A 12,899-nucleotide genomic window follows, 5' to 3' on the forward strand; every position below is an offset into this window, starting at 1 on the left:
ACAAAAGGAGCATACTGCATTTATAACGATTCAGGTATTAAATATGTGTGCACAGCAGTTTATAATCTATTAATTGGTTTTAAAATTAAGTAAAAGTATAAAATTCTGAACGACTGCGCTACACTCATCCATTGTATCGAAATAAAATAAGATAGTCATCTGCTTTAAAAAAAAATACTGGTTACCAACAAATATTTTGTACAAATTAATGTAAGCGAAGTTTAAGTTTTAAATGATAGTGGTACCTACAGTATACAATTCTCATTTATGTGATTGTTGGATGAATAGTGAACCTTTTTGTATTAGCATCATTTAAAAACTTGAAATGTTACAAAAAATGGTATTTTTACATCCAATTTCATTTGAAATACAGATAAAAAATACATAACAACTCCAGTACGACTAAATGCGCCATTTAAGACTAATATCATCTTACTTTTGTTTTGTTGTGAAGGTCCTTCCAAACACCCATACCACAGTAGAGCCAGGAGGTTTCTAGAGAAGGGTCGCACGTCATAAATTACGCCCTTCTAATTGCGGACCCTTTTATGTAAAATCAGGGATCTGCCCCTGCTTAACTCACGATCTTGAATGAAAGTCCAAACATCAATACTCGAAGCTTATCCAGTTATTCAGTTTAACGCTTTATAAGTGAAAACTAGTCATTTTAATAAAGTTTAAATGATTTAAATTACGTTGCTACATAGCGTGAAATAACTATAGCTAGCGCATGACAGTTTTTAAATCTTAAACACTAATTGGAGTCAAAGAACAACGCATCTTTAAAATACATTTATTAACGGTTCGCGAAAGCTTAATATGATTTTGGAATTTACTCATTAGTTGTTTGTTAAAAAAGAAAATAACAAACTATCAATTGAAAAAGCAGTTATGTAATGTAACAGATCATCATCCAATTAAGCAAAGACTTAAGTTGATATGGGAATCGGATCATTCTTGGCGATTATTTTTATTTATATGTGCTTACTGGATTTAAGTAAGGTAAGATTATGGCATCCTAATTGCTTGTGTCACAAACAGTCATAGACATTCACCAAAATTAAATTATTAATTGGTCCATATTGATTCTATGCAGTACGTTAACAACTGAAAACAATATCTAAGCTCTCAAAATTATAACATCGTCTTAAACTAAAACTTATATATCATTTATTATGTTAAAGTACACCTCCAAATTAATTATGGTATAGACAGTTAGTTTTGGAAATGCTCAAAGAACCCTTCGTTTATAATTGTATGCGACTTGAAAGTGCTTTGCAAAAATAAGTTGTTTACAGTTCACTTCAATTTGAAATTTTGTGACTTTTTAACTTGTCTGGAGAATGTTAATTGCATTCATAAACGAATGAATACGCAATGAACTGTTTATAAATGGGAAGATAAATAAGTAATATTTGAGTTGTTTTGTGCTAAAAATGTATTATTGTTAATTGTTTGGTATTATGTTTGTATTTATGATACTTGCCATATGTTTTTATTCGTTCTCTTCAAAATATTTATTATTTTGCTGGTCAGTGCAGTCAATGAACTGTCGGCCCTTTGTATACCTTCTGTGTATCTTCTGCTTAAATAAAATAATTTATTTAGAATGATAGTGAGGTTGGGATATTATACTTATATAGGCTACTAACCCTAACCTTAAGTAATTCCAAAATCGAATCCCGTAAAAAGTCGATTTCGTTTTACATTAACACTAACGTTAGTTTTAGAGGGTGTAAAGTATGACCATACTCAATAACTTAAAAAAATACCAAAAAACCCCACCAATTTTCGGATTAGTCTAAAGTAAGACATCAAGATAATCACAGGAAATGAAATTTTCAACATTACAAACACTATTTTACCTTATACTATGTCACCCATTTTTCGAGCATACAAATAAATCAATGCTATCTTGGGAGGACTAAACGAGGCTGTATCCTCTTGTTTCTCAATCATTAAGTTATTGCTGACGTTAACTTTTAACCTCTTGCAAGTCTTGCCTTAATCACTTTACTCTTAGAAAACGTGATGTCAACATCGAAATGAGTATCTGAACAAATTTGTTAAACTACTCACTCAAAGGAAATGGGTTGTTCGCTTGTCGCAAGGAGTAGGATATTGTGTTACAGTGTCGTGGTAAAGGTCGTCATAAAATCATATTAAACACTCTTGATAAATGTTGACAAATCGTTGAATATCATTTAAATCCATTTAAACGAAATTATATTCTTTACGGTTGAATGGTTCATCATTTATTCGAGCTCCTTTCAATACATCGTTATTTGTGTAGTACATTTTGTTCAAATATGACAAGACAAAGACTACTTCCGTTGTACCGCATTGTGATGAATATCAAATATTTAGGAGATCATCATCCCCTAAATAAATTAACCAAAAATACTATTCCTCGCGTCTGTTATCGGGGATAAGTCATCGACCTCAGCATAATGATTAGACGAAACACAAATTTCCGTGTAAATAAGATAAACCAGTTAAAAGTTGTCAGATTTTGTAAATAGCTATAGCTATGATGTATGAATTGGGCTTCTGGTCGTTATTTTTATTGACTGACGTTTTATTTGGTCGGGGCGAAAAGTTCAATGATTTATGTAATACATTTTACGATAGACATGTATGGAAGAAATGCTGTGTCATCGTAATTTTGTTTATATGAAAAACCTTTGATAAAATATTATAAAAAATGGGCAAATATTATTTAAGTGCTTTATATTTTATGAGTTCATACTAATTTTTTATATCGATTGTGAAGACGTTGTTATTTATATGATTCACTCTAGAGTCCTTGTTCGTAGTAGAAAAATGTCCTTTTGTATGTGGTCAAGGCAACGATCGCCCGAGAAGCGAATACAAAACACCTCTTAACCTTTCTTGCAATGAAAATTCATAATTTTTTTATCAGTACCTTGATAGGACGAGCTTTTTTTGTAAGTTTTCCCATTATATATGAAACAACGACTGATCGCCTATGTCAGTGCAAAAATTGCTCAATCATTATACCAAGGCTGCTCCGTTTTTTCGCTGACGACTTTGATAGAAGTCCAACTTGTGTACCACTTGTATGACAGTTTGGCGTCGTATGTGTATCGTGTGTGTCTGTTTGTCATCTGTGTGTTTCTTTTGTCTGTTTGTCGTCGAGTATACCTCTATTGTATCTCATTTGTGTATGTTTTGCGTTTCCTGTGTTTATTTTGTGTCTTGTGTATCACTTGTGTGTTTCTTGTGTGTCTGTTTGCTGCCGTGTATGTCTTATAAGTATCTTGTGTATTTCTTGAGTGTCTGTCTGGTAACGTCTTTTTATGTTTAGTCCTGGCTTATTTCTCTTTGCGTTATTTAGGTAACACGGTTTCACTTTAAACTCAATTATGTATTAAATGTAAATTTCATTAATGTCAAAATTATTACGCCCTCATGCATGAGATTGTTTTTATTACTCCTTCGCATTACGTACCATAGAAGAAACTAAATGATACAAACCAAATAAGTAGTTCTGAAAGGAATTGATTTCCTTCATAATAAAGCATTTGTGTTATTTGAAGAGTTATCCCTATTGTGCGCGTCAAAAGATGATCGCTTTGAAACATTCAAAATATTTGAGTGTAAGAGACATTTGAAATGTATCAAAGCAAAAACAACAATTGATACATCACCCCTATCAATTGATAATAATTTCTTTAGACATCTCGTCGATCAATTGGAAAAAGAAATTTACCCTGTTTGATATTTAACAATGTGATAAACAACCCCATTTATATTTATATTTGTCTAAACTTAACTATTAAATATTTAATGAACAATACTCTTTTTAATTTTACAAGATTGCTTCATTTCACTACAATATTATTTTACCAAATTACCCTATGACATTCATTTGCGTATGCAAACATTTACAAAATGTAAACTTTACAATAAACAAGCCCTGAGTTTTCTTTTAATGTCTTTATGATAAGTCTTATTTGGTCTCTAAACATGCAAATTATATCACTTGGGCGATTGTTGTTGGAATTGTCGGAAAGAAAAGTACCTTTATTTATGCGAATAACGACGATGTATGCACGAAAAAGGAGGTTTAGCTTGATTGCGGAATGATCTAAAACAATCTTAAATTGTTGAGTTATTCGAATTAAATAGTGGAAAAGTCCAGTCTATTGGAATTGTATCGACATAAAATCAAAGTAATATTATTAATGATTTCATGCAAAAGGTAAATGTCAGTAAGAACATGCCCGGTTGATATACGTCTGCATTGCGATTGCGTTACTTTTTTAAAATGTACGGTTCAAACCACAATAGCACCTCGACAGTTTTTTGAACTGTACAAAACTGTCGTAGCTTTCCTGGTTCATCTGGCCTCAATTTGTCAAAACGTCTAAAGCATAACATGCTTAAGTTTCGTATCTAATTGAGACAAATGGAATGCTTATATTTGCTTCACGTAACAAAATGCAGTTTATCATGGCTATCTCGAAAAAAACTTCCTGTAATATCTCAAAACTCTTAAAATGAGAGCATTTTAGAAATTAAACCATAACAGAAATAGTTAGTTAATCGAGTTAAAAGGGACTTATGCTACACAACACCCTCCCAGTTTCACCCCGCTGCCGTCACGAATGTAACCAAAAAAGATTCACCTATACTAGAAAATCGTCAGCAATGCATTGATATCGTGCCAGTGACGGTCATCTTTATTAGGCTAAACTGTTTTGAATTGAAGCTATTGAATATAATAGAACTGAGTCGTGATATTGAAAGATAGGCTTAAAGCCCAAGAGCGGGTTTGGTTATCTTTTGGTTGTTTAGGTAAGCATTTGCACAAAATGATTAAAAGTGCAATGTTTTTCAAATTTATCACAATTAACGCCTTTACGATACTGCGGTGGTTTAAAGGAGCGAGTTGGGCGGAAATCGATGTTTTTCGATGTAAATATTGTAACCATTGTAATGTCAGCAACATCGCAATGTCACTTAAGCCAGCAATCGTAATACACTAATATAAATACTTATCGAAGGCATATTGTAATATATATATATAAATCGAAGACTCAGTGTAATATATATATATATATATATATATGTTACAATAAGCCTACGATAAGTTTTCCTGATGGTTGAAGTAAATTCACTCCACAATAGTTGTAAGTGTGTAATTGTCTATTACCATATAGCAACTGACCCGCGAGTATTACCTGAGAATACCTCAGAACCGATCCAGATCATTCTGGAAGTTCAGCAGGTAATACGAATGATATCGAGGGTGAGGTAGAACATTACTTTACTGTACACAGCTCAAATGCAGTTGATCGAAGTAAATTTTGGTGCATCCGTACTCAATCTGCTTTGAAGTTGTAGGCAATGAAATAATTGATGGGTAACTACCGGAATATTAATCGCGACATTATATGGTATTCAATATTTACAATACGGCTGTTGTTCTTGTGCTTAGTTTTACTGCTTGGTGTTATGTTTTCAGTAGTGAATTAATGGCCACAAAATCATTTAAATGCGTTTTACAGTTTAAAGTTTATTATAATTTGTTAAGATTATAACTACAGCATGTGTGTTTAAAAGCAATAACCCATGCATACGTTAAGAGAAGTTCAACGCGTTAAGATAAAGTAAAATATGTTTTGATAACATATAAAGTATATTGTGATGCGTTCAAGAACAATGTTACTAAATTGAGGAAATCCGTGAGGTAAACTTTTAACGTAATGCTGATATCATAGATCGAGAAATGTTCGGTACCGTTATAAATTACAGCAGCAAAATAATTCAAAATAAATTATTTTTTGAAATCATAGTCTTTCCAAATCGTTGTATGCCTTTTTTAATTTATTTAAATGCTGTTTTATTTCTAAAAAATGTAAATATTTAAATAATGATAGTGATTCAATTTTTGTACTTGCACAAGACGTTGCTCAGACTATTGTGGACAATGCCATTATGCTACGTGCTCTTGAAGTACGTTGCACATTTATTAACATTGTGCCCCATGTTCATCATTTTAGAACCATGTTTTGCCAATATTATTTAGGCCATTTTCTACCCCAACTTATTTTGGAAAAGTCATTTAGTGTATGGTGGTACATGGTGATACTTATTAGTGCACAGTCATTTCAAAACAAATGACTCTTTTGTTTCATGCGATGATTTCTTATTTTCCTCAGCATTCAAAAAAGAATTAACTTTGACTTTTATGAGAGAATATGTACACATAAAAAGTGTTTTTTCAGTCGTAATTCACCTTAAATATATAGTTTCCATATTTAAATGCGCACTCCAGCCTACTCGTACTTTGGTTAACATTTTTCGAGAATACTTGCACGAGACAAAGCCTCTTTCATTTACGCAGTTCGAATCATTAATATTTGAGTTTTATTGTGGTGAGGCATGGAAACTTGAATATAAATTTAACATCATTTATACTAAACTCATGTTTTGTTATTGCTTAAATACAAATACAAACCCATCGAATATTGTCATAGTACATGCATTACACTATGCGCAACACACCCAGTACTCAAAAAGAGAGGTATCTTTGTTTAGGAAGTTATCAGATATTTTACTAGATAACAAAAAAGAAACAAAATACAAGATTTACCATGACTATTTAAAAACAAGTACAACATTGTATTGTATGAAGAAGGCATTACAAACAATTTTAATTAGAACGCATTTTGTATGTAAATTAAATTCCCATAAGAATGCAATATCATCAAACTGTTCTGTAACCGTACAAAACGTAACAATTCTGGCATTGAGTCAATGTTTTATGCGCTTTGCTTACGTCCATTTAAGTTTTAAAAATATCTGTGGAAGGTATTCCAATCAGTTCTTTTGTTTGGGATAGTCGCAGACTTGCACACAATTGAACCATATAATTATTCAACTTATGTTTAACAAGTTAACAAATAGGATTGACAATGAAAAAAAAATGACAACTGTGTTTAAACAATGTTCTCAATTAAAATGTCAACCTCTATAAGTGCTTGTACTTAACGATAAATAAAAAACGATGGATCGATTTGCGAAATGATAAGTTTCAGATATTATTAAAAAGGGTTCAAAATTATTTGGGACATATTTGCGCTGTTGTAACCGGGCAAATCGTGGTTACGTAGCTACAAATCGAAAACCCCATTTATGAAGGCTGATATGTTTTTAACAGTTCACATATCATATGATTTTTGGTTTGTTTTGATCATTCAAGTCAAACGAGTAAAACATAATAATACATTTACATTTGACAAATGAAATTGCATCTACCAAGTGTTAACTTATATTTTGCGCCATTAGGCCGTCATTTCAGTTCAACATAGAACTAGGAAACTGAGTGTATTGACTATCATCAACATCATCATCATCATCATCATCATCATCATGACCTCGGTGAATTTTATATATAAAATCAGTTCAGTTATTTACTTTCTAGTCTTGAATAAGACTTGAATTGATAATATCTCGCCTTTGATTGGACCACACAATTTTCGTTGTAACCAACGCCGCCACGTCCACGCAAAGTCAAAACAAAAGAGAAGTTACTGTACAAATTTATCAAGTATAGCTAAGTGCGTAGCAAGTACTTTTTAAGCACACCTCCTGAAATTGGAATGGCAAGTCCTAAGCTTCTTAGAATGATGCTTCTCTTTGAATCTAATTACTCCACCTATATTCCTTAGTGGTAGATCGTCCGCCTTAATATATTTGTTCCTTGGATCACAAATGCCATATTCAATACGATTAAATGGTCACTCAACAGCTAGGATATTTCACCTGGAGCTTACATACGTCACAGTTTTCTGCTAGCTGCTAACTTGAATATAATGATTAAAGCCAGGAATGTTCAAACGATCTCCAATATCTGTTTTATCATAAATTCGTATTATATTGCTATGATTTTAAAACACCCATGGAAGTAATAATCTTAATGAACATTTGTTCTCAAATACATTATCAATAACCTAAATGTGGTGAAATTGAGGACATCTACCGTTTCTTCTTCACCTTTCCCCTATATCATGCATAAAGGCATCACCGATTCGACCAATTGTCTGCTATTAGGTCTATGTCACTTCAAGTTCTATTGTTTGGATCCTGACCAACTCAACGATATTCAATCACGTTCGGCACTTCATTCGCCAAACGTACGTTTTTGATCTCCTTCAGCGAAATTAGAAAAACCTTGACTCTACAACTGACTTGAGCTATCCGTGCTCCCCTCCCCCCGCCCCACCCCCTCTTCCTGTTCGTTACGTTACTCTCTTTGGCTACTTGTATACGCATTGTACCACCTACTTTCTTCATATATTTGTCACCTTATCTATCAAATTATAACGATAACATGAATCTACAAATAATTACAACATTTACACCATTACAAGCAACTTGAAAGAGTGACAGAAGGGAGGCATAGCATAAGTAAATAGCTTCCTTCTCAATTATGTCGAAATTATTTTGTTTTGTGCATATAACAAGTTTTTACCTTCCATGTTTTATCACCTCAGAAAACTATTTTTTATTGATTATCCTTCAACTGTATGTATCCTTAAAATGCTCTTTTGAAATAAATATTGTTTAAACCAACAAAATAAACAGGGACATTGAAAAACAATCTCGATTGATATAACATGCAGGGTAGTTTAATTTTTGTATGCAAAACATTTACATTGGTGATGCATTACAACTGATATAGCTCTTCAAACGGCATACGACTTTTCCATTTTCTTTAAGGCTCCAAAGTAGATCATAAGGGGCCATTCAAAAATGCAATAGCTCTTTCAACGCTTAATTTTACGTGAAACCTTATTTTATGATATTTCTTACATTTGTATTGGTACCGGAGCATTGTTTCAGCAGGCTTAAAGTTTCCTTTATTGGCTAAAACGCCTTAATACGTTATTGTCTGGCTTCGTATGGACATTTTAATAGGTTTATTTTCATTTTAAAAGACATTATCAATGTTTCAGCAAATGCATAATTTTGAAAGGGAGTTTTCTATGGAGAGTATTTTTTTTAGAACTTTTGAAAATAATTCTCATTTTCATTACAATGCTAAAAGAATATTAAATAACAAAACTAAAATTCTTTAAAGATTTTAAAGGTTTAGAGTATTGGTATTTTCTGTTATGTTTTGTTATTCGAAAAAGTATGAATCAAGCTTGTATATTGTTCAATGTTTTCGATAGCAATTGCAGTGATTTAACACTAGTTTTACACGTTTGCGTTTAACTTACGTATACCAACTTTTGTACCGCAGTGGTTTGTTCTTGAATCAGTCAAATTAGGATTTATCTTTCTTAATAGTATCTATAATATCTAACTGTGAAACAAGCTCACACTAATTAAGCATCTTCTCTGAAGAACTAATATCATAGTGATTAGCCTCTCGAAAATATAACAAGATACTTTCGAATTTTAGACCGATTGTCAATGCTTATGAAGTTAAATTAGGTCGTATCATAAATTAAAAAATGCGCTCCTGCTACATGTGCTTAGCATAAGTATTGATTACAAAAATGTAAACTATGAATTTAATATTAACAGAAATAGTTATATTGTCCTTAAACATTTGAAACGGAAATAGAACTGCAGAAAACATATTTGTATTACAAACCACTGTATACAAGTATTAGAAAACACACAAAGAAAACAAACGGCAACACAATTTCGACTGATATATTATTGAAAACTCAATCAAAAGAACAATCGATTTAATGAAAAAGTACATATCTCTTAGAAAGTCCGAACAATGCTATCAACTGCTTTTATGTGCATATCATTTGAAAGATTGAAGACGAATAAAGAGTTTGCGTTTATGAAGCCTGCCAAGTCAATGCTTTAAACCTTATTTTTGAAATTGGCCTACAAAACTAAAGTTTATTTCTTTGATGTCATCAGATTCTAGAAACACGGTACGAAATATTATTGAAGTTATATACAATGCATCTATACTACGGTCACAAACCAAACAAGATAGTGATACTAAAGCATTTTTAAAACTTTTTATGGAATTATGCTAAATCTCTCTATTGACCATATCTTTGCTTTTACGACAATGTGATATACTTTATGTTGGCTTTGAGTGTTGTTATCGTTTAATGCTGAATAAATGTTACGTTATTATGTTTTGATGTATGCATAAGCATCAATAACAACTAAGAGCAAACTAGCAAATATTAAACTCGATTAGAGCAAACGATTGGTTTAATATGACAAACATTTATATTGTTACAGAATTGAATAAAAAAAGTTGCAATGCTACGGGTTAATATTTCGGACAAGGCTGTCAATAAACCTAATTTTCTTTATACATTTATTCGTTCTATTCCTTGAAGAAAATGACTTTCTTTTTATGTATTTATCTTATAGCGATTAAGAACTTTTTCATATCCATTATTATATCTTTGGCATAATGCGGGGAAAGTTTCAATGGTTCACCGTCACACATTGGTATATTTTCATTGATGCATCAGACAAATTGAAGCAAAGAATAACAAGAATAAATTAGCCCCGAGATTGCTTTAAATTTCGTTACAATGAAACTCCAGGGGTCTCCAAACATGAACGCGTGTTACAGTATCTTTCATTTAATCCCTTTTTAATATAAAGTGCATATGCAATCTTCTTCAACTTTTAAATGATATATTGTAATTTCATTCACAATGAAATGTAGATCACTTAAACGTTAAAGGTTGTTAGTAAGTACCTACACAAAATGAATGGTAATTATTGTTGCAAGTAGACGCTAACAACATTCAAAGCACTCATTTGGTAATAATAATAGTAGCTAAACCAAAGATAAGGTTTCTACAAACGTCATCTACATAACTACGAAAGAAGCATTTCTAAGCAGGCCATTTATTGAATAGTTGCAAGCGGTTGGGAAAATAACGATCAGTTTATGAATGGATTGAAAGTATAACATTCCAAACAACTGCGTAGCACTTATGCAGTATGTATTTAGTAGATATAACGTCGATATCACTGCATTATGCCATCATAGTTCTTAAAAAAATAAGGTTATGAACAAGTGTTTTGTTCTTATTCATGTATTAAACCTAAACTACCCAGTTATCATTTAGGTCTATGTTAGATGCATGGTGTCCAAATACTGTGTTGTCATCATTAACACACTTGAAATATGACAAAACTAAGTAGTTTCAATTCAAGTGTGACTAAATGCGCCATTTAAGTCTAATTTCATCCATTATTTGGGGAGGTCCTTTTGCAAAACACCCATACCTAGGTTAGAGCATATACAGTTTGGTTCCGCCACAAGTCATAAATTACGCCCCTCAAATTGCGCGCTGTCTGATATAAAATCATGGATCCACCTTTGCTTAACTCATGATACTGAATGATAGCCGGGACATCAATACTCAAAGCTAATGCGTCTATCATACTGAACGTGCAGTTTTATTCAGAATAACGCTTCATGAGAGAAATTTAGACATATGAATTTTAAATTTAAATGAACTAATTTACGTTGCTACATAGTGTGGTATAACTAGCACATGCTAGTAGTTTAAATCAAAAATACCTTTGTGATTATATGCACAAAGAACAGTTTTATTAACAGCTAACGAAAGTTTAATGTGTTTTGGAAGCTACTAAATAGTTGTTTGTCAAAAAATAAAATAAAAATAATTTAAAAAATAGTTATATAATATGACAGATAACTAAACAATTAAGCAAAGTGAATATGGCAGTCGGATCATTCCAGGCGATTATTTATTTTTTAAGCTTATTGATTTCGAGTGAGGTAAGTTTGCTTTCCTCTTTTGAGTTGCATGAATTATAAACATAGCAAATTTGTAAATACGGACACAAACTCACTATCTAGCAAATTGATGGATCTTTAATATCAGTGATTTACTGTAATAGCATGATTACGCAAATCATGCTCATTCAAATACTTTCCTAAATTCCCCAGCATACAACTTTTTATGGTTTCTTGACAAATGCAATGTTAACGATTTTAAAACATTCTAGATGATATAGAAAATGACATTAATATATATATCAGATATGCTTAGATATCAAACACTCAATTGTTTTTATACCACTATGAGATGACACCGATAATTGCACTCAGATACGATGAATTATTAATTGAAAATTGGACCGATAGTTTAGAACTTTGTCAAAGTCAACAACGTTGTTAACGTCATCGATGTTTACTGTCAAATCGTTACTGCCCTAATAGTTTTATAGGGTAAGGGTTAGGGTTAGGATATATAAATACATTTTTGGTTTGCTTTATTTCTATCAAAATTTAGACTACTGTTTGAGCTTGACTTGTTTATATTTAAAAGTGTGGTGAGCATATCCCTCTTTTAAAAGCTTAAAACAATGGCGTAACTCATATTGTCAACTTGAGCACTCGGCCCTATATTGTTATGTTATTATTGAAATTACGTCAAAAAACAAAACATAACATAATATTAACTAAACATGACATAGGATAACAAAACATAACGTAGCAACATCATAGCCACAAAAAGAAAAACGATGATACAAGTTAAAAATATAATAAAGAAAATAAAGCATTGACAGTTTCTGTTTCATTAAAAATTGCAAAATCAACAAACTTAATTGAATTGATAAGTCCTTTAATTGATTTCGTATTTGTATGAAACAATGTTTACGTTGGCAATATAGCGCTCCATGATTATGTAAAACAACATGCATATTTTATTCGGTAAGGATAATTATCAAAAAATTTAGGATTTATATTACTGTTTATAAAAAAATCGAACGTGTAACAATCTTATCACGAGGTGCTTTAGGAAACGATGCTTCAGTAGTGTAAATTCCATCCATATGCGCAATAAAACTGGTAAAGATTTCGTATTGATAACAATTGACATATTCTTATT

The 12,899-nt window shown here is 31.6% G+C and overlaps 1 protein-coding gene across 2 annotated transcripts in view; it reads left to right on the plus strand.

Annotated features, from left to right (window-relative positions):
* The first annotated feature begins 941 nt into the window (after positions 1–941).
* The window catches only part of LOC128220738 (A disintegrin and metalloproteinase with thrombospondin motifs 18-like), a 40,928-nt gene continuing 28,970 nt past the window's right edge, over positions 942–12,899 (plus strand). Inside the window, exon 1 of one of the 2 annotated variants that reach the window (XM_052929241.1) lies at positions 942–1,002. In XM_052929241.1, the coding sequence (XP_052785201.1) occupies positions 979–1,002 (24 nt within the window). In that variant the 5' untranslated portion in view covers positions 942–978. Of the gene's footprint in view, positions 1,003–11,404; positions 11,783–12,899 lie in introns of those variants that run through there. The other variant, XM_052929242.1, reaches the window with a different exon arrangement.

The sequence above is a fragment of the Mya arenaria genome, chromosome 15 (genome assembly GCF_026914265.1).
Source record: "Mya arenaria isolate MELC-2E11 chromosome 15, ASM2691426v1".
In the NCBI taxonomy this organism is placed as follows: domain Eukaryota; kingdom Metazoa; phylum Mollusca; class Bivalvia; order Myida; family Myidae; genus Mya; species Mya arenaria.